Source organism: Kogia breviceps, chromosome 7 (assembly GCF_026419965.1).
Source record: "Kogia breviceps isolate mKogBre1 chromosome 7, mKogBre1 haplotype 1, whole genome shotgun sequence".
In the NCBI taxonomy this organism is placed as follows: Eukaryota; Metazoa; Chordata; class Mammalia; order Artiodactyla; family Physeteridae; genus Kogia; species Kogia breviceps.
The window spans coordinates 65609964-65633979 of NC_081316.1; the positions used below are offsets into that span (position 1 = coordinate 65609964).

Sequence of the window (24016 nt, forward strand, 5' to 3'; positions counted from 1 at the left end):
TATCTTCTTTGGAGAAATGTCTATTTAGTTCTTCTGCCCATTTTTGGATTGGGTTGTTTGGTTTCTTGTTATTGAGCTGCATGAATTGCTTATAAATTTTGAATATTAATCCTTTGTCAGTTGCTTCATTTGCAAATATTTTCTCCCATTCTGAGGGTTGTCTTTTGGTCTTGTTTATGGTATCCTTTGCTATGCAAAAGCTTTTAAGTTTCATTAGATCCCATTTGTTTATTTTTGTTTTTATTTCCATTTCTCTAGGAGATGGGTCAAAAAGGATTTTGCTGTGATTTATGTCATAGAGTGTTCTGCCTATGTTTTTCTCTAAGAGTTTGATAGTGTCTGGCCTTACATGTAGGTCTTTAACCCATTTTGAGTTTATTTTTGTGTGTGGTGTTCGGGAGTGTTCTAATTTCATACTTCTACAGGTAGCTGTCCAGTTTTCCCAGCACCGCTTATTGAAGAGGCTGTCTTTTCTCCACTGTGTTTCCTTCCCTCCTTTATCAAAGATAAGGTGACCATATGTGTGTGGGTTTATCTCTGGGCTTTCTATCCTGTTCCATTGATCTATAGTTCTGTTTTTGTGCCAGTACCGTACTGTCTTGATTACTGTAGCCTTGTAGTATAGTCTGAAGTCAGGGAGCCTGATTCCTCCAGCTCCATTTTTCGTTCTCAAGATTGCTTTGGCTATTCAGGGTCTTTTGTGTTTCCATACAAATTGTGAAATTCTTTGTTCTAGTTCTGTAAAAAATGCCATTGGTAATTTGATAGGGATTGCATTGAATCTGTAGATTGCTTTGGGTAATAGAGTCATTTTCACAATGTTGATTCTTCCAATCCAAGAACATGGTATATTTCTCCACCTATTTGTATCATCTTTAATTTCTTTCATCAGTGTCTTATAGTTTTCTGCATACAAGTCTTTTGTCTCCTTAGGTAGGTTTATTCCTAGATATTTTATTCTTTTTGTTGCAATGGTAAATGGGAGTGTTTTCTTAATTTCACTCTCAGATTTTTCATCATTAGTGTATAAGAATGCCAGAGATTTCTGTGCATTAATTTTGTATCCTGCAACTTTACCAAATTCATTGATTAGCTCTAGTAGTTTTCTGGTAGCATCCTTAGGATTCTCTATGTATAGTATCATGTCATCTGCAAACAGTGACAGCTTTACTTCTTCTTTTCCTTTTTGGATTCCTTTTATTTCTTTTTCTTTGATTGCTGTGGCTAGAACTTCCAAAACTATGTTGAATAATAGTGGTGAGAGTGGGCAACCTTGTCTTGTTCCTGATCTTAGTGGAAATGGTTTCAGTTTTTCACCATTGAGAACAATGCTGGCTGTGGGTTTGTCATATATGGCCTTTATTATGTTGAGGAAAGTTCCCTGTGTGCCTATTTTCTGCAGGGTTTTTATCATAAATGGGTGTTGAATTTTGTCAAAAGCTTTCTCTGCATCTATTGAGATGATCATATGGTTTTTATTCTTCAGTTTGTTGATATGGTGTATCACGTTGATTGATTTGAGTATATTGAAGAATCCTTGCATTCCTGGAATAAACTCTACTTGATCATGGGGTATGATCCTTTTAATGTGCTGTTGGATTCTGTTTGCTAATATTTTGTTGAGGATTTTTGCATCTATGTTCATCAGTGATATTGGCCTGTAGTTTTCTTTCTTTGTGACGTTTTTGTCTGGTTTTGGTATCAGGGTGATGGTGGCCTCATAGAATGAGTTTGGGAGTGTTCCTCCCTCTGCTATCTTTTGGAAGAGATTGAGAAGGATAGGTGTTAGCTCTTCTCTAAATGTTTGATAGAATTCGCCTATGAAGCCATCTGGTCCTGGGCTTTTGTTTCTTGGAAGATTTTTAATCACAGTTTCAATTTCAGTGCTTGTGAGTGGTCTGTTCATATTTTCTGTTTCTTACTGGTTCAGACTCGGCAGGTTGTGCATTTCTAAGCATTTGTACATTTCTTCCAGGTTGTCCATTTTATTGGCATAGAGTTGCTTGAATCTTTTGTATTTCTGCAGAGTCAGTTGTTACATCTCCTTTTTCATTTCTAATTCTATTGATTTGAGTCTTCTCCCTTTTTTTTCTTGATGAGTCTGGCTAATGGTTTATCAATTTTATTTATCTTCTCAAAGAACCAACTTTTAGTTTTATTGATCTTTGCTATTGTTTCCTTCACTTCTTTTTCATTTATTTCTGATCTGATCTTTATGATTTCTTTCCTTCTGCTAAATTTGGGGTTTTTTTGTTCTTCTTTCTCTAATTGCTTTAGGTGCAAAGTTAGGTTGTTTATTCGAGATGCTTCCTGTTTCTTAAGGTATGATTGTATTGCTATAAACTTGCCTCTTAGAACTGCTTTTGCTGTATCCCATAGGTTTTGGGTCGTCGTGTCTCCATTGTCATTTGTTTCTAAGTACTTTTTGATTTCCTCTTTGATTTCTTCAGTGATCACTTCGTTATTAAGTAGTGTATTGTTTAGCCTCCATGTGTTTGTATTTTTTACAGATCTTTTCCTGTAATTGATATCTAGTCTCATAGCGTTGTGGTCGGAAAAGATACTTGATATGATTTCAGTTTTCTTAAATTTGCCAAGGCTAGATTTGTGACCCAAGATATGATCGATCCTGGAGAATGTTCCATGAGCACTTGAGAAAAATGTTGTTTTTGGGTGGAGTGTCCTATAAATATCAAGTAAGTCCATCTTTTGCAATGTATCATTTAAAGCTTGTGTTTCCTTATTTATTTTCATTTTGGATGATCTGTCCATTGGTGACAGTGGGGGGTTAAAGTCCCCTACTGTGATTGTGTTACTGTCTATTTCCCCTTTTATGGCTGTTAGTATTTGGCTTATGTATTGAGGTGCGCCTATGTTGGGTGCATAAATATTTACAATTGTTATATCTTCTTCATGGATCGATCCCTTGATCATTATGTAGTGTCCTTCTTTGTCTCTTGTAATAGTTTTTATTTTAAAGTCTATTTTGTCTGATATGAGAATTGCTACTCCAGCTTTCTTCTGATTTCCATTTGCATGGAATATCTTTTTCCATCCCCTCACTTTCAGTCTGTAAGTGTCCCTAGGTCTGAAGTGGGTCTCTTGTAGACAGCATATATATGGGTCCTGTTTTTGTATCCATTCAGCCAGTCTGTGTCTTTTGGTGGGAGCATTTAATCCATTTACATTTAAGGAAATTATTGATATGTATGTTCCTATTACCATTTACTTAATTGTTTTGGGTTGTTCTTGTAGGTCTTTTCCTTCTCTTGTGTTTCTTGCCTAGAGAAGTTCCTTTAGCATTTGTTGTAGAGCTGGTTTGGTGGTGCTGAACTCTCTCAGCTTTTGCTTGTCTGTAAAGGTTTTAATTTCTCCATCAAATCTGAATGAGATCCTTGCTGGGTAGAGTAATCTTGGTTGTAGGATTTTTTCCTTCATCACTTTAAATATGTCCTGCCACTCGCTTCTGGCTTGTAGAGTTTCTGCTGAGAGATCAGATGTTAACCTTATGGGGATTCCCTTGTGTGTTATTTGTTGTTTTTCCCTTGCTGCTTTTAATATGTTTTCTTTGTATTTAATATTTGACAGTTTGATTATTATGTGTCTTGGCGTGTTTATCCTTGGGTTTATCCTGTATGGGACTCTCTGTGCTTCCTGGACTTGATTGACTATTTCCTTTCCTATATTAGGGAAGTTTTCAACTATAATCTCTTCAAATATTTTCTCAGTCCCTTTCTTTTTCTCTTCTTCTTCTGGGACCCCTATAATTCGAATGTTGGTGCGTTTAATGTTGTCCCAGAGTTCTCTGAGACTGTCCTCAGTTCTTTTCATTCTTTTTTCTTTCTTCTGCTCTGCAGTAGTTATTTCCACTATTTTATCTTCCAGGTCACTTATCCGTCCTTCTGCCTCAGTTATTCTGCTGTTGATCCCATCTAGAGTATTTTTCATTTCATTTATTGTGTTGCTCATCGTTGCTTGCTTCCTCTTTATTTCTTCTAGGTGCTTTTTAACTGTTTCTTGCAATTTGTCTATTCTATTTCCAAGATTTTGAATAATCTTTACTATCATTATTCTGAATTCTTTTTCAGGTAGACTGCCTATTTCCTCTTCATTTTTTAGGCCTGGTGTGTTTTTATCTTGCTCCTTCATCTGTTGTGTGTTTTTCTGTCTTCTCATTTCGCTTATCTTACTGTGTTTGGTGTCTCCTTTTTGCACGCTGCAGGTTCGTAGTTCCCGTTGTTTTTGGTGGCTGTCCCCAGTGGCTGAGATTGGTTCAGTGGGTTGAGCAGGTTTCCTGGTTGGGAGGACTGGTGCCTGTGAGCCCATTATTGTACTTCTTTGTCATGAAATGTGTTCCATGGTTAGAAGCAATGTTATGTGCGCTAGCAGAATAATAAGACATTCTCGAAGTCCATAGATTGTGATGCTGGCAGAACATTGTGGTCAGGGATGGAAAATCCATATCTCAAATACATATTTATTTCAGTAAGAAAAAAATCACTGCCCCTTTTATGAAGGCAGGTGCACTGTAGTCATCCTCCTACTGGGTGATTGGCTAATCCTCCCAGAAATGGTGCCATGTTAGGGGCTCAGCATTGGTCTCTGTGGGTGCTCGTCAGGGGTGGTAGGCAGATGTGCTATGTTGAGGGGGAGTGTGTAGCCTCCTTCCCTGCTGCCAAGGCCATTTTGAAAGCACCAGGGTATCCAACTGACATTCGTGGTAGGGGTCATCTCGTTCACCTGATCACTGAGAGTCTCCTCTGCAGTGGAAGTTTTTGGGAGCATTCACATAGGATAGAAATAGTCCTTACACATCCTTTTCATCCTGAGAGGTCTGTTCACATGATTTCCCCTCAGACCTCCCTGTCAGCAGTTTTACATTATTTTTTCCAAACTTTGACTCTTCAACTAAACCATTGCCCATGAATCAGCATAGACCTGTACTTCTGGCTACTCGCCAACCAAGAAAAATGAACAATCAGATATGTTGCTCTAGGTTTTACATATTGGGAGGATTTCTCCTCCCCTGTCTTTCAGAGCCACCTTTGTATGGAGTTATAATTCTGCAACAGTCTGGTTTTGGTTACTCTCAGCATATCATGCAAAATCATTTGTAAACCTAGCTGCAGATTTTTCTCTTACATCCAATGGTCATAGGACGTTTGTTATGGGTTGATGGAGAAGTAACAGTACAGCAGGAGTAGGTATCACAGGAATCTAAGCAATATTAGTTCATGCAACTTTTCCAGGTTTGCTTGAGCCTGATCTCCAGTGTTGCTTTCATTTGATGAGGGAGTTCTGCACATTCAGTTCATGTTGAACAGCTCAGGAGGCATGGTCACCTTGGTGTCCCATGGTCAGGTGTTCAGTCTCTACCAACATGCAGTAGTAAGCCAGAAACTGTTTTTCATAAGGAAAATAGTTGTCTGCAGAATAGAGCATAACTTTGCTCAAAAATGTTTCTGTAATTGGTGCCTTTAAAAGACTCTATTCATAGAATGAGCAACCATTAATTTATTATCCAAACCAAGACACAGTTGAGAGGGAAAAGTACCACTATTAATTATTTTGGGATAACAGGTGAAAACTCAGACTGTCCTTGAAAACCAGGATGTATGGTAACCCTATCTATGCAGCCTTAGACATGTATAGCACAGCTGGACCTACTGAGTAATAACACCCAATGCCCTTGGCGAAAGACATAATGCCAAAGAGCAGCTTGCATGGCAGTTGGACTTGTTGCAGAGCCTTGCCTTGCTCTGGATCCCACACAAAACTGGCAGCCTCAGTAAATGGATCAGAATAGCACAAATGTTTTATGCATAGCTGCCCAAATCAAAAAAGGCCAACAAAACTTTGTGCCTTTTTCTTAGTAGCAGGTGGTGAAAGGTGTCTTTCACATTGGAGGTATATTCCAACATGCTCCAGATACCTGGACATCAAGGAAATTAATCAAAGTGTCAGTTCCTTGAATTTTTACAAGGTTTACCTCCATCATGTGGCACACTCCATACTGAGGCATCTGAGGTATTTGAATTTCCTGTCCATCAGCTCCAATCAACATGGTGTTCTGTGGAATACCAAAATAATCAAGATCCCTAATAGGGCTAAAGAGTTGATGTAGCCCCCGGAGAAGAGAACAAAGGTATACTGCTGTCCCTGTCAGGCGAAAGCATACGGCTTCTGGTAGTTCTTGTTCATTGATAAAGAGAAAGAAACATCTGGCATGTCCTTAGCTGTATCACAAGTGCTAGGGGCTGTGTTGATGTGCTACAGTAAGAAAAGTCTACATATGGAACAGCAGCTGAAATTGGAATCACCACTTGATTGAGTTGATAGTAATCTACAGTAATTACTCAAGACCCGTCTTCTGCACAAGCCAAATAAACAAGTTAAACAGGGATGTCATAGGACTCACTATCCTTATACCTTGCCAGTGTTTAGAGTATACAGTAATCTCTGCAATTACCTCAGGGTTGTGGAATTATTTTTGGTTTACTGTTTTGGAAGCAAAATTCCTAGGGCTTCAGTTTGGCCCCTCCTATTATAATAGCCCTCACTTTGTTGGTCAGTAAAAAAAAAGTGTGGTTATTCTGTCAGTTGCTTAGTACGTCTGTTTATACATTCAGGAACTGGGGATATAACCACACAGTAGGTTTGTGACTTCACTGGGTCCATTCACAGGCTAAATTTCCATTCTCCCATCAGATCTTCACAATCCCCCACTTTGCATGGTGAGCCACCCATGCCTTTCATATCCCCAGACATTAACACCAATTTGTAGATATTTTCTAGTAACTAGTAATCCTTGAAAGCATTGTTCATTAGAACTTTCTGTAATGTTGGAAATGTTCTATATCTGCATTGTCCAGTATGGTAGCCACTAGTCATATTGAGCACTTGAAATGTGGTTAGTGTGACTGAGGAGCTGAATATTTCATTTTATTAAGTTTAATTAGTTTTAATTTAAATGTAAATAGTCAGGAACTGAATGAGAGACCATGACTCTCCCTTTGGGCAACTCAAATCACTTTTTTTTCTCACCAGATCTAGAGTTTTTGGTTATACAGATCACCAATAATTCCAAATCGTCTTAATTCATTTACAGAAATTGAAGTTGTTTGAAGCTAGTCTTCAATCCCTGCAAGGAACACACTGTTTCTAGTTCACACTTCCTCCTAGCATTTAGTCCTCCACTGCCCTAACTTAAAACAGGGGCAGTTGATTAGGGCTCCCTTTCTGTGGCACACCCTGGACTCCAATTTTTGGCTTCCTGGGCTAACAAGGTTGTCAGAATCTCTGCTCAGCTTCTTAACCTCTCACCCACTTCTGTAGTTAGCAGGGAGCCGTAAGGGAAAAGTGGCCCCAAATGGTACATGAATCCCTTTTAGTTTCTTCCTTCTTCTAAATCTTGGTCCCCCAACTTTTCACAGCTTGTTAGTTCCCAGATGTCTTAAAGAAGATTATTTTTAATGTATATATTTTGTCTGGATTTTATAGTTTATACTTAGGGGAGAGTTGCCTCACGTTATTTAGTCTGCAGGACCCAAAGCCTTTCCATTTATTTTGGCCAGGTGCCTAGGTGCCTGGTATGGAACCATTTTAAACTAAACTAAACTAGTTGGATATTTTAGGAACTACTCTGACAATCCAAATTTGGGCTAGAGTTTTCAAGAGGACCAGCCTGCCCTTGCCCCTCCCCTTCTCTGTTCCCTCCAAGGCAGTTTTCCCCTGGTTGTGGGATGAGGGGAATGGGTTTAGTTCTGGTTCACTCTCTCCTGAGGGTACCTCTCTTTAAGATCCCAGATTCATGTGGGGGGTCTCCAGTTACACGCCTGCCTTCTCTTTGTATAAGATCAGCAAATATCCTTAAGGCAAAAGTGGCTTCTTGTGCTCAGTTTCTGTCTCTGGAGTTTTAGATTTTGGCACACTACTTCCTTACTGTCTTTGCATCTCTTACATGGTTTTATTTATTTAGTTTTAAAATTTTTATTGGAGTATAGTTGATTTACAATATTATGTTAGTTTCAGTTGTACAGCAAAGTGAATCAGTTATATGTATACATGTACCCACTCTTTTTTAGATTCTGTTCCCATATAGGTAATTACAGAGTATTGAGTAGAGGTCCCTGTGCTATACAGTAGGTCCTTATTAGTTATCTATTTTACATATAGTAGTGTGTATATGTCAAGCCCAATCTCCCAATTTATCCCTCCCCCCTCCTTTCCTCCTTGGTAACCATAAGTTTGTTTTCTCCATCTGTGACTCTGTTTGTTTTGTAAATAAGTTTATTTGTACTCTTTTTTTAGGTTCCACATGTAAGTGATATCATATGATATTTGTCTTTCTCTGATGTACTTCACTCAGTATGGCAATCTCTAGGTCCATCCATGTTGCTGCAAATGGCATTATTTTGTTCTTTCTATAGCTGAGTAATATTCCATTGTATATATGTACCACATCTTCTTTATCCATTTATCTGTCGATGGATATTTAGGTTTCTTCCATGTCCTGGCTGTTGTAAATAGTGCTGCAATGAACATTGGGGTGCATGTATCTTTCCAAAGTATGGTTTTTCTCTGGATATATGCCCAAGAGCAGGATTACTGGATCATATGGTAGCTCTAAATGATGGGTCTTTTTTCTTTTTATACTTTATTCATCATTCTAGTTGTTTTCAAGTAGAAAGTCTTATTACATAAAGTAAGGTAAGTCTCCACCACTCTGCACTTCCTAGTTCTTTACATATAAGAAAAGGAGAATAAATGTACTCCTGCTTACATCAGAATATCAACTGAAATAATTATGCTTTGAAAGCGATGAGACTCCAGACAACTACTATTGTCATTTCCTCCCTGCACATCTGTCTACACTCAGTATGCTCTATGGATTCCCCTTTTCTGCCAGTCTCTTAAATCTTGGTGGTCCCCCATTGTCCACTCTTAACCCACTGTTTTTCTTAATCTTTACAGTCTTTCTTAGTGGTCTCATCCCTTCCCAAGTCTTAGTTATTTCTCTACTTCACTCTGTCTTTGGAGCTATATGCCCATGTATCCTGCTTATCATATCAAACTCATCAGACACATGCCCATGCCAACATCTCCTCCTCCTGCGTCCCTGTCCTCAGTGGTTGGCACCGCTCTTCATCTGCTGTGCAGTTGTGCAGGCTAGAAACACGGTCAGCAGCCTGAATTCTTTCCTTCCTCACCTTGCACATCCATTCAGTTGCCAGATTCTGTGAATTGTACTTGCTAAATTTCTCTTAAACTTGCCCTTTTCTGTTATCCTCCTGTTTGGTTTCAGTCTCCAGTTTCTCACCTCCCAGTCCATCCTCCTCACCATCAGCCAGAGTGATGTTTCTAAAATGCACATCTGATTCTATCACTGCCCTGCTTAAAGTCCTTCAGCAGCTTCCCAACATTCTAAACTCCATTAATATTGATTACAAGGCTTTTCACAACCTGACTCTGCCTGCTTCTCCATCCTCTGTTCTCCTTATTTTTTTCCATTTCACAACGTACCTTATCTATTCTGAACTATTTATATCTCCATTTCCGGGTAGATCACGGTCTGTCTGGGTGAGTTAGGGGAATCATATTTGACCTACTCCATCTTTAGACTGCTCTCTTACTTGTTTTGACTGACAGCTGATACTTTGCCTCTCCCATTAGGCCTATTCCCTTTCCCCCTTGAACCTCAAGAGTCGGCTCTCAGGCCTGACCAGCACAGAGCAGAGGGGCATTGTGACCTCCTTTTTCCTCATCAGTATATTCCTAATAATGCCACTTGAAAGAGCACTAGCTTTTAGCAGCCACATCATAAGTCCTTTCTTACACAAGCAAGCTGTTAAGCCATGTCTCCCTCATCCTGTGTTTGCATGGTGGGTTTTCTCTATCTTATCACAGAAGCTGAACTGAATTTGAACAAACATTAGTGTTTGCTAAATTTCGTCTTGTTTGCTATAGTCCTTGGCCTAGTCTGTTGAACAATAATTTTAGCCTAATCCAAAGTCTTACAATGTAAAGTAAAAGAAATCCTCTTCCATCATATAGATAGAGGGAGGAACTGACTGGGCCCAGAGACGCTTGACACCACCTAGAAATCACACAGCAAGCAAAGCAGTAGTACCACCAGAACCAGAGTGCAGGGCTCCTAATCCCCACTCCCATGCTTTTTCTAATATAGGACATGAGTTCCCATTCCTGAGTGGGAATCCAATCACTGGGACATACTTCTACCTTTTAAAAAATTCCATTAAATCTATCAGATTTTAAATCATATCAATTCCTTTTGCCAAGAGAAGGTATAATAAAATTAGCACTACTCTGAACAGCTGGAAACCTCGGTTTCTCCATTACTGACAGATGCCTGCCACTTCAAAAAGCTCTTCTCCCAAAACTGCCACGGGAAGGGCTCACTGGGGGAGTCTGATGCTTTCCTGTGAAGCTTTGCATCTTGTCTTCCTCACCTATCTATTGATGGCCCCCCTATTTTAAGACATCTATTTTAGAGACAGAATGAAACTTCTCTATGTTATAATTAGAGTTGAACTTTAAAAAGGTTTGTTAGGGGCTTAAGAGGAATTTTTTGAAGGCTTATTTCTTAACTGTTTCATATTCCACTGGAGTAAAATAAAAATTGGCTAGTTATTTATAAATCAACAGAGCTTCTGGGCACCGTCCTGTAATTGCTTTCAGGTAGATTAAAACATCAGTGTATGAAAGTTGGTCCTTTCAGGAAGAGGAAAAGAGTCGTCCATGACCCTGAAAAGTACCATGAACTAAAGGCTTCTTTCCTTCTCTGTTGAGTTTCTCTGGTCTTTGGACTTCAAGCCTCTTCCCCCACACCTTACCAGGGCTCTTTCAGAAACCATATCTGACCTGTGCCTTTTTCTTAGTCAGAACTATCATGGTTATAATCTACAGAAATCCATCAATATTAGAGTAACAAAAAAGGTGGAATTTACTATAAGAACAATGGGGCATCTAACAGCCATGCCTTAGGGACATACTGAATGTAGGTCCTAAGCATTGTGGAATAGCCCAGAAGTTCTGTCTCTCAGCTTTCATATATGCTTGTCTCTGTGACTCGCTCCATTTGTCTTTACAGGTGAGCACCTGTGCATCCATCTCCTCCACGAGACTCTAATAAGCACCTTGAGAGGGGGATGTGTACTTTTTCTCATTGTATTCCCAGTCCCTGGCTCCACAGATATGTGTTGAAGAAATTCATGAGTGTGAATGAATGAATGAATGAATGACTACACAGCTGGCTATATGCTGTCTCTAAATTCATCTTTGAAATATTCCTGCCTTTAGGTGTACTCTTACAGTCCTTTTGGACTTTTGAACTCATTGCCTACCTTTGTCAAGTTCTCTCCAGACCAGCCAACAGCTACCCTTCCACTTCCCCACCCTTTAACCCACAGAGAGCTTGAAGATGTGATGTGACAGGCAGGTGCTGCAGTGGAAAGGGCCTGGGGTATGGAGTCGAGTTTGAGCTCTACCACTTTCTGGCTGTGAGATTTTGGGCAAGTGACTCTGAGTTTGAATTTCTTCATCTGAAAAGGATAACACCAGTCCTTCTCAGTGCTATTCTAAGATGACATGTATAAAACAGCTAACAATTCCAGGAACTCAGTAGGCTCAGAAGAAAGGCTGCTTTCCTGTCCTCTTATTGTAGGCATGTCTGTGATTTACATATGTGTATGTGTGTTTTGTGACTGGATATCCCTATGTGTTTGTTTTCGTGTATACAGAGGATGGAGTTGGAGGGAGGAATGAAAACACGATGTGAGTCATCTGCCTTTCATACACTTAAAAATAAATACCTAGGCCTCATCCAGCTGGGGACACAAATGAAGTCACATCATTGATGGTACTACCACCATCAATGATGCCACCACTTCCTGCCCCACCTGTGTGATTCAGGACCTCAGCCTGTTAAACCCCACTCTCAAGTGTTTCTGGGAATCCTCAGAGAGTTTGAATTTAAGAAAAGACTTCCCAATTCCATACTGATGTGTGCACTTTACCAAGTCACTTTAGAGGAGAGCCTCACTGAGGCTAGGGATGGTGCCCTTCATCCATCCTACCTTACCCCACTTAATGTCTGCCAAGGGCATTGTCTCCTGGTACTTCCATGGTTACCACTTCTTGGGGTGACACAGCATACTTGGGAGTCTGCCCTGACCCAAAATTGTGTAGTGTTGTTCCTACAGACTGCTTCCCCTAACTCTGTCACCCTGGTGTTTTCCATGAACATTACTAGTGCCCCTCCATCCTGCTGCAAACTGGTCTCACTGAGTCCATGAGTGAATATGTGCAACCTTTCTCCATACAAAAGATTGTATGTGTGGGTGGGGTTTGGGGAAGGGGGTCAGTTGAAGAGGGAATTACACCTTTTGGTCCCTCACTGCGGAAACCCCTCTTGGGCACTAGAGAAGTTCTCAAGCTGGTTAGGCCTCTTGATTGATTTCCTATCCTCCATTTCTTCCTGGGAATGGTAGAGCTTGTCCCCTGCCCTTGTTCATTACCCAAGGTCTTTGCACCCACAGGGAGGCATGTGTAACATCGCTGACCAGCAAGAGGTACATCCTGAGGTTCCCGGCGCTAGAGACACTGATGCTAGATGACAACAAACTCTCCAACCCCAATTGCTTTGCCAGCCTGGCTGGGCTCAGGAGGTAAAGCTACAAGCCTCTCTCTGCAGGGCCCTCTATAACCCCCAGCCTTGCTCACACCTTGAGTGCTGCTCTGGAAGCCAAAATGCCTGGGTTTAAGTCCCAGCTCCATCACTTATCTCTGCTGTGTGGCCATGGGTAAGTCATCTCCCCTCTGAGCTTTAGCTCAAGCCAAAAAGTGAGGCATCAGTAAAGATATTTCTGATCATGTGACTGGATTAGAAGCAGTAAAGAGAAAGGAGGGTAGGAGGAGATATGGGATCCTGACCCTATGAGAGGAGCCAAAAAAAAAAAAAAAAAAAGAATCAGAATCAGAAAAGTAAGTTAAACTCTGAGCTCTACCTGTAGTTGGCCTTCTGTGTCTGGGTTTTGCGTCCACAGATTCAACCAACGTAGAACCCACAGATATGAAGGGCTGACTATATTTGAATGCTGGCATTTAAATGGTTAAGTTTTAGATCCCTGGAAAATTTACTTTGGATTCAAATACCATTTACTGAACACTACTTTGTGGCAGCATTTACATATTGTCTCATTTAATCGTCATAAGACCCTTGAAAGGTTAATAAATACTATCCCCATTTTAGAGATAGGGACATTGAGGCCCAGAGAGGGTAAGTCACTGGCTCAAGGTCACCCAGGAGGAGTAACTGTTGAAGCCTGATTCCATGTTCTTTCCCTAAAGTTGCTTGGTAAATGTCCCTGAGGTATCATTACTGCTGTGATTCTGTATTCACTTTCCTTAATTGAAGACTGAAGAAGTTAAGCCTGGACCAAAACAAGATTTTCCGGATCCCGTACCTACAGCAGGTTCAGCTCCGAGATGCATCTGGAGACTGGGTTGGAGGCAGGGGGAGTCCCAGGAAAGAGCCCCAATCCATGCTGCAGCCGAAGTCGTGGATATTTGAGACCTCGGATGACCAACCGGATTATACTGTACTGCCCATGAAAAAAGATGTTGACCGGACAGGTTAGTGATACCACTTGTTTCAGATGCTAGCCCCATGGTGTGAATAAGCTTCCAAGAGTTTATTCTGAGAGTCTGTGGCTCCCTGGGGAGCTGCTTTTCAACTGCTTTTCAACTGCTGGGCCAGGGGAGATCGCGGTCCTACATGAACTATTTCTATGACTTCCTAACTGGTTCTGTCAGTCAAGATGCTTTTACAACCCAGTTACAAGTGGATTTTTTCCTTTTTATCTTAACTAACGAGAAACTGAGAAGTAAGGCTTTCCAGAGATGGCTAATTCTGGGGTGCATTGATATTCTCAAGGGGCTCAGGCTCTTTCCATCCCCTCCTCTCCATCCTTGGCCTGCTTGCTTGTCCTTCTTGCTTGTTCTTTTAGGCTGGTTCCCACTGAGGTCTCAAGGTTGCTACCACAGCCCCAAGAATCACATCCAGATGGCAACATTTGGAGGCAGAAAATGAAAGAAACGTTACCTTTATTATAAACCAAAATCCCTTTAATGCATGAGTGTATTTGTGGATTACATATTCTGCTCCACTGATCTAATTCTCTATTACTGTGCCAATACCACACTGTTTTTCCTTAATATTTATTTTAAATTGAGAAATAATTTCTAGAGTAAAATACAGAAATCTTGTGCAGAGCTTGAATTTTTACATATATATACTCTTTTAACTATCACCCATATTACAATATAGAACGTTTTCAGCATCCCATGTGGTAACCTCCCAATCAGTATCTCCTCTAAGAATAACCACTGTTCTGACTTTTGTCAACACAGATGAGTTTCGCCTGATTTGAAATTCATGTATCACTCAACGTTAAATCTGTGGGATTCATTCATGTTTTTGCCTATGTCAGTGGTTCACTCTTTTTTTTCTCTTATTTATTCCATTTATTCCACAATTTATTTACACTTTTTACTGTTGATAGACATTATGGTTATTTCTATTTGGGAGCTATTATGGATAAAGCTGCTGTGAACATTTTTTTACACATCTTTTGGTGGACATAAGCACTTGCTTCTGTTGGGTATATACCCAGGAGTGGAATTGCTGAGCCGCAGAGTGTAAAAGTTTGTTTAGCATTAGTGGATACTGCCAAATACTTTTCCAATGGGGTTGTAGCAATTTTCAATCCCATATTAATGTAAGAGATTTCCAGTTATTCCATATCCTCACAAATACTTGGTACCATCAGTCTTTTTCAGTTTACTGGTTTTGGTAGATAGGTAGTGATATCTCATTGTGGTTTCGATTTGCATTTCTCAAGTGACTAATGATGTTGAGTACCTTTTTATATGTTTATTGGTCACTTTGATATCCTCTTTTGGAAGTGCTTATTCGCCTCTTGCCTGTATTTAAATTGGGTTGTGTATCCTTTTAGTTGTTGTTGTTGATTTGTGTCCTTTATCCTGGATACAAGTTCCTGGTAGATCCATATATCACAAAAATCTTTTCTCAGTCTGTGGCTTGCTTTTTCATATTACTGGTGAATTTTGGTGAACAGAAGTTCTTAATTTTAATGAAATCCAATTCATCAATCTTTATAGTTAGTGCTTTCTATTTCCTGATCAAGACTTTTTTGCGTGTCTCAAGCCATGAAGATATTTTTCTATATTTCCTTCTAGAAGCTTGATTATTTTAGTTTTTACATTTAGTCTATGATCTATCTAGAATTAATTTTTGTATATAGTGTGAGGTAGAGTCAAAGTTAACTCTTTTATATGGATATCTGATTGACCCAGCACCGTTTGTTGAAAAGACTGTATCATTTTCCCCACTGAGTTGTTGGGGAGGCATTGTGGTAAGGCGGATGACAGTGTATGTATCTAAACGACTGTAGCTTTGTAACAAGTTTTGACAACTGATGGTGAAATTCTACAGCTGTGATGTTATTCTTCAAAATTGCTACAGGTATTGTAAGACCTTTGCATATAAACAGTATGCAAATTATATGCAAATTTTAGAATCAGCTTATCAACTTCCAAACAAAATCCTGCTGGGATTTTGATTGGAATTGCACTGAACCTACAGACCATTTGGAGAGAATTGCCTCATTAAAATAATATATCCTACCATTTTTTAGATCTTTTAAAATTCTTCTCAATAATGCTTTGTAGGCTTCAATGGCAAGGTTATGCATATCTTTCATTAGATTTATTCCTAGGTATTTGGTCTTCTTTATGCTATCATCAATGGTATTGCTTTTTTATATTTCATTTCCAATATTGAACATGTATCCAGTAACCTTTCTAAATTCACTTATCACTTTTAGTCATTTGCAGGTTCTTTTGGATTATCTATGTTCACGATCATGACGTTTACAGATAATGACCATTTCATTTATTCTCTACCAATCTTATGCTTCTTATGCCTTTTTATTTCTTTATTTCACTTGCTAAGACTTCTAGTACAATGTTGAGAGAAGTGGTGATAGTGAACATCCTTGTGTTGTTCCCAACCTCAGGGGGAAACTGTTCAGTATTTCAAAATTATGAGTTAGCTGTAGATATTTTTGTAAATGCCTTTTATCAGATTAAAGAAATTTCTTTTTTTTCCTAGTTTGCTGACAGTTTTTATTATGCATGGGTATTGAATTTTGTCAAATGCTTTTTCTGCATCTTTTGAGACAATCATGTGATTTTTCTTTAATCTATTAATATGGTTCATTACATTGATTTTTTTAAGTTCAGTTAATATCTGTCACCATACCTAGTTACAAAAAAGTTTTTTTCATATAATGAGAACTTTCAAGATCCACTCTCCTAGCTACTTTCAAATACACAATACAGCATTGTTAACTATAGTCACTGTGCTATATTCATTACATTCCCATATATAACTGGGAATTTGTACCTTTTCACCCCCTTCACCCATTTCGCCCATCCCCCACCCCCTGCCTCAGGCAGCCACCAGTCTGTTCTTTATATCCATGAGCTCAATTTTTTTGTTTTGGTTTGGGTTGGTTTTTGTGTTTTTCTTTAGATTCCACATTTAAGGGAGATCATATGGTATTTATCTTTTTCTGTCTGGTTTATTTAACTTTACATAATGCCTTCAGGGCCTAACCATGTTGTTGCAAATGGCAAGGTATCATTCTTTTTTATGGCTGAATAATTTACATATGTGTGTGTGTACATATATATAAAATCACATTTTCCTTATCCATTCATCCATCGATGGACATTTAGGTTGTTTCTGTGTCTTGGCTATTGTAAATGATGCTGCAATGAACATAAGGGTGCATTTTATTTTCTTTGGGTAAATACCCAGAAGTGGAACTTCTGGATCATATTGTGGTTCTGTTTTCAGTTTTTTTGATGAACCTCCATACTGTTTTCCATAATAGCTGCACCAATTTACATTCCCACCAACAGTGCACAATAGTTCCCTTGTCTCCACATCCTCGCCAACACTTGTTATTTCTTTTCTTTTTGATAACATCCATTCTAACAGGTGTGAGGTAATATCTTATTGTGGTTTTGATTTCCTTCTCCTTGTTGATTAGTGATGTTGAGCATATTTTCATGTACCTGTAGGCCATTTGCATGTCTTCTTTGGAAAGATGTCTATTCATATCCTGTTAATTGTTTGTTTTTTTGCTATTGAGTTTTCTGAGTTTTTAAAAAATATATTTTTGGATAGTAACCCCCTGTCCAGATATAGAATTTAAAAATATGTTCTCCCATTCAGTAGGTTGTCTTTTCATTTTGTTGATGGTTCCCTTCGCTGTGCAAAAGCTTTTTAGTTTGATATAATCCCACCTGTTTATTTTATATCAATTTTTGAATGCTGAACCAGCCTTGCATTCCCAGGATAAACCCCACTTGGTCATGATTTAACTTGCTGATTGATATTTTGTCAAGGATTTTTAAACTTATGTTCAGAAGATATGTGGGTATATTATTTTCTTTTGTTATAATGTTCTTGTCAGGATTTACAATCAAAGTTATGTTTGCCTCATAAAATGCATTTGGAGAAATATTCACTGTTTTTCTATTGCTTGGGAAAGTTTGTATAAGATTGAGATTATATCTTCCTTAAATTTTGGAAGAATTCACCATGAAGTCATCTGAGCCTGGGCTTTCCTTTGTGGGAAGAGGTTGGAATTATTAAAATTCAGAAGCTTGGAAGAGAAGCCCTTTAGAGCTTGGCTGCTGTTGTCTCTGAGCTCAGAGGGGCCTCATGGAGCTGAGATCCCAAATCCCTGCAAGGAGGAGACTGATTGGCTGGTGCTGGTATCCCTGAAGCTGGTTTATAAGGGTTGGAAAACTGCAAACTGGATTCAGCTGTTGCTGGGGAGAGACTTGCTGAAGCTGGGATGAAGTGACATTACTCCAGCAACATTCATATCACAAGCAGTTGGGAAACCCATGGGAAGCAGACTGGTGGAAGCAAGCCTCTTCTTTCTCTTCCAGATTTGCAGTCTCCTTCTAGCCCCAACCCCTATTGTCAGAGTCTAACAGGAAAGCAGCTGTCAAAGCAGAAAAATGGTTTTCAGAACCCCAGCTCCAATATCCCAAAGCAGAATAGAGAAGGATGGGTTTGGAAGTAAAACATAATAGCTTAATAATTGGCACAATTATGTTATTCAGATTTTCCCCAAGATTATTTTTGTGTCTACTTGGTTTGTTAACTTTGGAACCAGGTATATTAAAGTCTCTTACCACTATTGCGGGTTTGTCAGTATCTCCTATGTTTCTGGTGCTTTTTATTATTAAATTGGTTCAGTTCCATTATGAGGATCATGACTATTACCTAGTACATTGTATCTTTTAATCACTGTAAAATACTCCACCTTATCTTAATACTTTTGGCTTCAACCTGGGCCTGCATTTTGTTTGATATGAACACTTATTTTGGAATATCTCAAAAACAATGTAACCCTCCTATTTTCCCCAATATGGGTCTTTTTCTTTTAATAGAAGAATTTAACTCACTCACATTGTGATTATTGATGTTTTGATTTATTTCTGTCATCAGTAGTGTATATTTTCTTTTTTTAAACGTTTAATATATATTCTTTTTTTCCTTTTTTAAATTAAAATATAGTTATTTACAATATTGTATTAGTTTCAGGTGTACATCAGAGTGATTCAGTTATACATATATATGTATATATCTATACTCTTTTTTCCCAATTCTTTTCCATTTTAGTTTATTACAAGATAGTGAAAATAGTTCCCTGTGCTATACAGTAAATCCTTGTTGTTTATCTACTTTATATATAGTGGTATGCATCTATTAATCCCATACTCCCAATTATGCCTCTCCCTTCTTCCCCTTTGGTAACCATGAGTTTGTTTTCTATATCTTTGAGTCTGTTTCTGTTTTGTAAATAAGTTCATTTGTACTATTTTTTAGGTTCCACATATAAGTGATATCATATATTTGTCTTTCTCTGTCTGACTTACTTCACTTAGTATAATCTGTAGGTCCATGCATGTTGCTGCAAATGGCATTATTTCATTCTTTTATATGGCTGAGTAGTATTCTATTTGTGTGTATCACATCTTCTTTATCCATTCATCTGTTTATGGACACTTAGGTTGCTTCCATGTCATGGCTATTGTAAATAGTGCTGCTATGAACATTGAGGGTGCATGTTTCACTTTGAATTAGAGTTTTCATCTTTTCTGGATATATGCCCAAGAGCAGGAGTGCTGTATCATATGGTAACTCCATTTTTAGTTTTTTAAGGAACCTCCATACTGTTTTCCATAGTGGCTGCACCAATTTACATTCGCACCAACAGTGTACGAGGGTTCCCTTTTCTCCACACCTGCTCCAGCATTTATTATTTGTAGACTTTTAGATGATGGCCCTTCTGATTGGTGTGAGGTGATACCTAATTGTAGTTTTGATTTGCATTTCTCTAATAATTAGCAATGTTGAACATCATTTCATGTGCCTGTTGGCCACCTGTATGTCTTCAATGGAGAATGTCTATTTACGTCTTCTGCCCATTTTTTTGATTGGGTTGTTTATTTTTTGTTATTGAGTTGTATGAGCTATTTGTATATTATTGATATTAATCCATTGTCAGTTGCGTCATTTGCAAGTATTTTCTCCCATTCTGTAGGTTGTCTTTTTGTTTTTCTTTTATGGTTTCCTTTGCTGTGCAAAAGCTTTCAAGTTTGATTAGGTCCCATTTGTTTATTTTTGCTTTTATTTCTATTGCCTTGGAAGACTGACCTAATAAAACATTGCTACGATTTATGTCAGAGAATGTTTTGCCTATGTTCTCTTCTAGGAGTTTTATGGTGTCATGTCTTTTATTTAAGTCTTTAAGTCATTTTAAGTTTATTTTTGTGTATAGTGTGAGGGAGTGTTCTAACTTCATTGCTTTACATGTGGCTGTCCAGCTTTCCCAACACCATTTGCCAAAGAGACTTTCTTTTCTCTCTTGTATGTTCTTGTCTCCTTTGTCAAAGATTAATTGACCATAGGTGTGTGGGTTTATTTCTGGGCTCTCTGTTCTGTTCCATTGATTTATATGTCTGTTTTTGTGCCGATACCATGCTGTTTTGATTACTGTAGCTTTGTAGTATTGTCTGGCGTCTGGGAGCCTTATTCCTCCAACTTTGTGCTTTTTTCCTCAGGATTTCTGTGGCAGTTTGGGGTCTTTTATTGTTTTATATAAATTTTAAGATTATTTGTTCTACTTCTGTAAAATATGTCATGGGTAATTTGATAGGGATCGCATTAAACTGTAGATTGCTTTGGATAGTATGGCTATTTTAACAACATTAATTCTTCCAATCCAAGAGTGTGGTATATCTTTCTGTTTCTTTAAATCATCTTCATTTCCTTTATCAATGTTTTATAGTTCTCAGCATATGTCTTTCATCTCCTTGCTCATGTTTATTCCTAAGTATTTTATTCTTTTTGATGTGATTTTAAAAGGGATCTTTTTTTACTTTCTCTTTCTGATATCTCATTGTTAGTGTAAAGAATTGCAACTGATTCCTGTATGTTAATCTTGTATCTTGCTACATTGCTGAATTCATTTATCAGTTCTAGTAGTTTTTTGTTTTTTTTCTTTTTAAATCATGCTTCTTTTTTATTTATAAATTTATTTATCTTTTAATTTTTGGCTGTGTTGGGTCCTCGTTGCTGCACATGGGCTTTTTCTAGTTGCGGAGAGCAGGGGCTACTCTTCGTTGCGGTGCGCAGGCCTCCCACTACAGTGGCTTCTCTTATTGCGGAGCACGGGCTCCAGGCACGCAGGCTCAGGAGTTGTGGCTCGAAGGCTCTAGAGCGCAGACTCAGTAGTTGTGGAGCACGGGCCTAGCTGCTCCGTGGCATGTGGGATCCTCCTGGACCAGGGCTCGAACCTGTGTCCCCTGCATCGGCAGGCGGACTCTCAACCACTGCGCCGCCAGGGAAGCCCCAGTTCTAGTAGTTTTTGTGTGGAGTCTTTAGGGTTTTCTGTATATAGTATAATGTCATCTACATATAATGACAATTTTACCTCTTCCCTTCCAGTTTATTTATTTTTAATATTTATTTATTTATTTTTAAATTTTGGCTGTGCTGGGTCTTAGTTGTGGCACATGGGATCTTTTTTCTTTGTTTTTTAGTTTCAGCATGCAGACTTCTTAGTTGTGGCATGTGGACTCTTAGTTGCGGCATGCATGTGGGATCTAGTTACCCAACCAGGGATCAAACTGGGGCCCACTGCATTGGGAGTGTGGAGTCTTATCCACTGGACCACCAGGGAAGTCCCTCCCTTCCCGTTTAGATACTTTTTATTTCTTTTTCTTATCTGATTGCTGTGGCTAGGACTTCCAATACTGTGTTGAATAGAAGTGGTGAGAGTGGGCATCCTTGTCTTGTTCCAGATTTTAGCTGGAAGGTTTCTAGCTTTTCACAGTTGAATATTATGTTGGCTATAGGTTTGTCATAAATAGCTCTTATTAATTTGAGATATGTTCTCTCTATACCCACTTTTGGTGAGAGTTTTTATCATGAATAGATGCTGAATTTTATCAAATGCTTTTTCTGCATCTATTGAAATGACTGTGTGGTTATTGTCATTTCTTTTGTTGATGTGGTTTATCACATTGATTTGCGTATGTTGAACCATCCTTGAAACCCTGGGATGAATCCAACTTGATTGTGGTGTGTGATCTTTTTTATATGTTGCTGGATTCTGTTTGCTAATATTTTGTTGAGGATTTTTGCATCTGTATTCATCAGAGATATTGGCCTGTAATTTTCTTTTTTGGTAGTGTCTTTGTCTGGTTTTGGTATAAGGATGATGCTGGCTTCATAGAATGACTTTGGGAGTGTTTCCTTTTCTTCAGTCTTTTGGAAGAGTTTAAGAAGGATAGGTATAAGTTCTTCTTTGCATCTTTGGTAGAATTCCCCAGTGAAGCCATCCAGTCCTAAACTTTTGTTTGCAGGGAGCTTTTGTTTTTGTTTTTTTGTGGGGGTTTTTTGGTATTTTTTTGCGGTACGCAGGCCTCTCACTGTTGTGGCCTCTCCTGTTGCGAAGCACAAGCTCCGGACGCGCAGGCTCAGTGGCCACGACTCACGGGCCTTGCCGCTCTGTGGCATGTGGGATCCTCCTGGACCGGGGCACGAACCCGTGTCCCCTGCATCGGTAGGTGGACTCTCAACCACTACACCACCAGGGAAGCCCTGTTTTTGTTATTTTTTAAATTACATATTCTGTTTCACTTCTAGTGATCAGTCTGTTTAGATTATTTGTTTCTTTTTGATTCAGTTTTGGTAGGCTGTATGTTTCTAGAAACTTGTCCATTTCTTTTAAGTTGTCCATTTTGCTGGCATATATATGTTCATAATATCTTCTTATGGAATTCATATTTCTGTGGAATTGGTTGTTATTTCTGCTCTTTGATTTCTTATTTTGTTTATTTGGGTCCACTCTTCTTGGTGAGCCTGGCCGCAGGTTTATTAATTTTGTTTATCCTTTCAAAAAACCAGCTCTTAGTTTTATTGATATTTTTTCTATTCTTTTTAAATTTTATTTATTTCCTCTCTGATCTTTGTTATTTTCTTTCTTCTGCTGACTTTAGGTTTTGTTTGTTTTTTTCTAATTCTTTTAGGTTGTAGGTTAGTTTGTCTATTTGGGATTTTTCTTGTTTTTTTTGAGGAAGGCCTGTATTGCTATGAATTTTCCTCTGAACTGCTTTTGATGCATCCCATAGATTTTGTATGGTTGTGTTTTTATTGTCATTTATCTTGAGATATTTTTTATTTCCTCTTTGATTTTACTGTCGGCCCATTGGTTTTTTAATAGCGTGTTGTTTAGTTTCCGTGTAATTGCTTTTTTTTTTTAAACATCTTTATTGGCGTATAACTGTTTTACAATAGTGTGTTAGTTTTTCCTTTACAACAAAGTGAATCAGTTATACATATACATATGTTCCCATATCTCTTCCCTCTTGCATCACCCTTTCTCCCACCCTCCCTATCCCACCCCTCTAGGTGGTCACAAAGCACAGAGGTGATCTCCCTGTGCTATGCGGCAGCTTCCCACTAGCTATCTAATTTACATTTGATAGTGTATATATGTCCCTGCCACTCTCTCACTTCGTCACAGCGTGTAATTGCTTTTTTCTCATTTTTCTTTCTGTGGTTGATTTCTAGTTTCATGCTGTTGTGGTCAGAAAAGATGCTTGAAATAATTTGTATTTTCTTAAATTTGTTGATGCTTGTTTCGTGAACTAGTATGTGATTTATCCTGGAGAATGTTCCCTGTGCACTTGAAAAGAATGTGTATTCTGGTTTTTTTGGATGTAGTGTCCTGTAGATATCAATTAACTCTAACTGTCCTATTGTGTCATTTAGGATCTCTGTTGCCTTATTGATTTTCTGTCTGGAAGATCTGTCCATTGATGTCAGTGGGGTAGTAAAGTCTCCTACTATTATTGTATTACTATCAATTTCTCCCTTTATGTCTGTTAGTATTTGTTTTATGTATTTAGGTGCTCCTATTTTGGGTGCATATATGTTAACAAGTGTGATATCCTCTTCTTGTATTGATCCTTTTATCATGATATAGCATCCTTTGTCTTTTTTATGGCCTTAGTTTTAAAGTCTATTTTGTCTCTTTCACCCTAAAGTGGGTCTCCTGTAGGCAGATATTGTAGGTTCTTGTTTTATTATCCAATCTGCCACTCTATGTCTTTTGATTGGAGCATTTAGTCCATTGACATTTAAAGTAATTATTGATAAGTATGTATTTACTGCCATTTAAAATCTTGTTTTCCAGTCAATTTTGTATTTCTTCTTTGTTCCTTTCTTCTTCTTTTTGTTTTCCTTTTGTGGTTTGATGACTTTCTTTTGTATTATGCTTGAGTTCCTTTCTTTTTAGCTTTTGTGAATCTATTGTAT

The 24016-nt window shown here is 38.4% G+C and overlaps 1 protein-coding gene across 30 annotated transcripts in view; it reads left to right on the plus strand.

Moving 5' to 3' along the window:
- XRRA1 (X-ray radiation resistance associated 1) overlaps window positions 1–24016 on the plus strand; it is a 101387-nt gene that overhangs the window by 31384 nt on the left and 45987 nt on the right. For 15 of the 30 annotated variants that reach the window (XM_067038500.1, XM_059070796.2, XM_067038508.1 and 12 more), the window contains 2 exons: window positions 12558–12686; window positions 13436–13653. The exons of 2 other annotated variants lie outside the window; for them this stretch is intronic. In XM_067038500.1, the coding sequence (XP_066894601.1) occupies window positions 12625–12686; window positions 13436–13653 (280 nt within the window). In that variant the 5' untranslated portion in view covers window positions 12558–12624. Of the gene's footprint in view, window positions 1–12557; window positions 12822–13435; window positions 13654–24016 lie in introns of those variants that run through there. 13 more of the 30 variants (XM_067038503.1, XM_067038516.1, XM_067038515.1 and 10 more) reach the window with 6 other exon arrangements.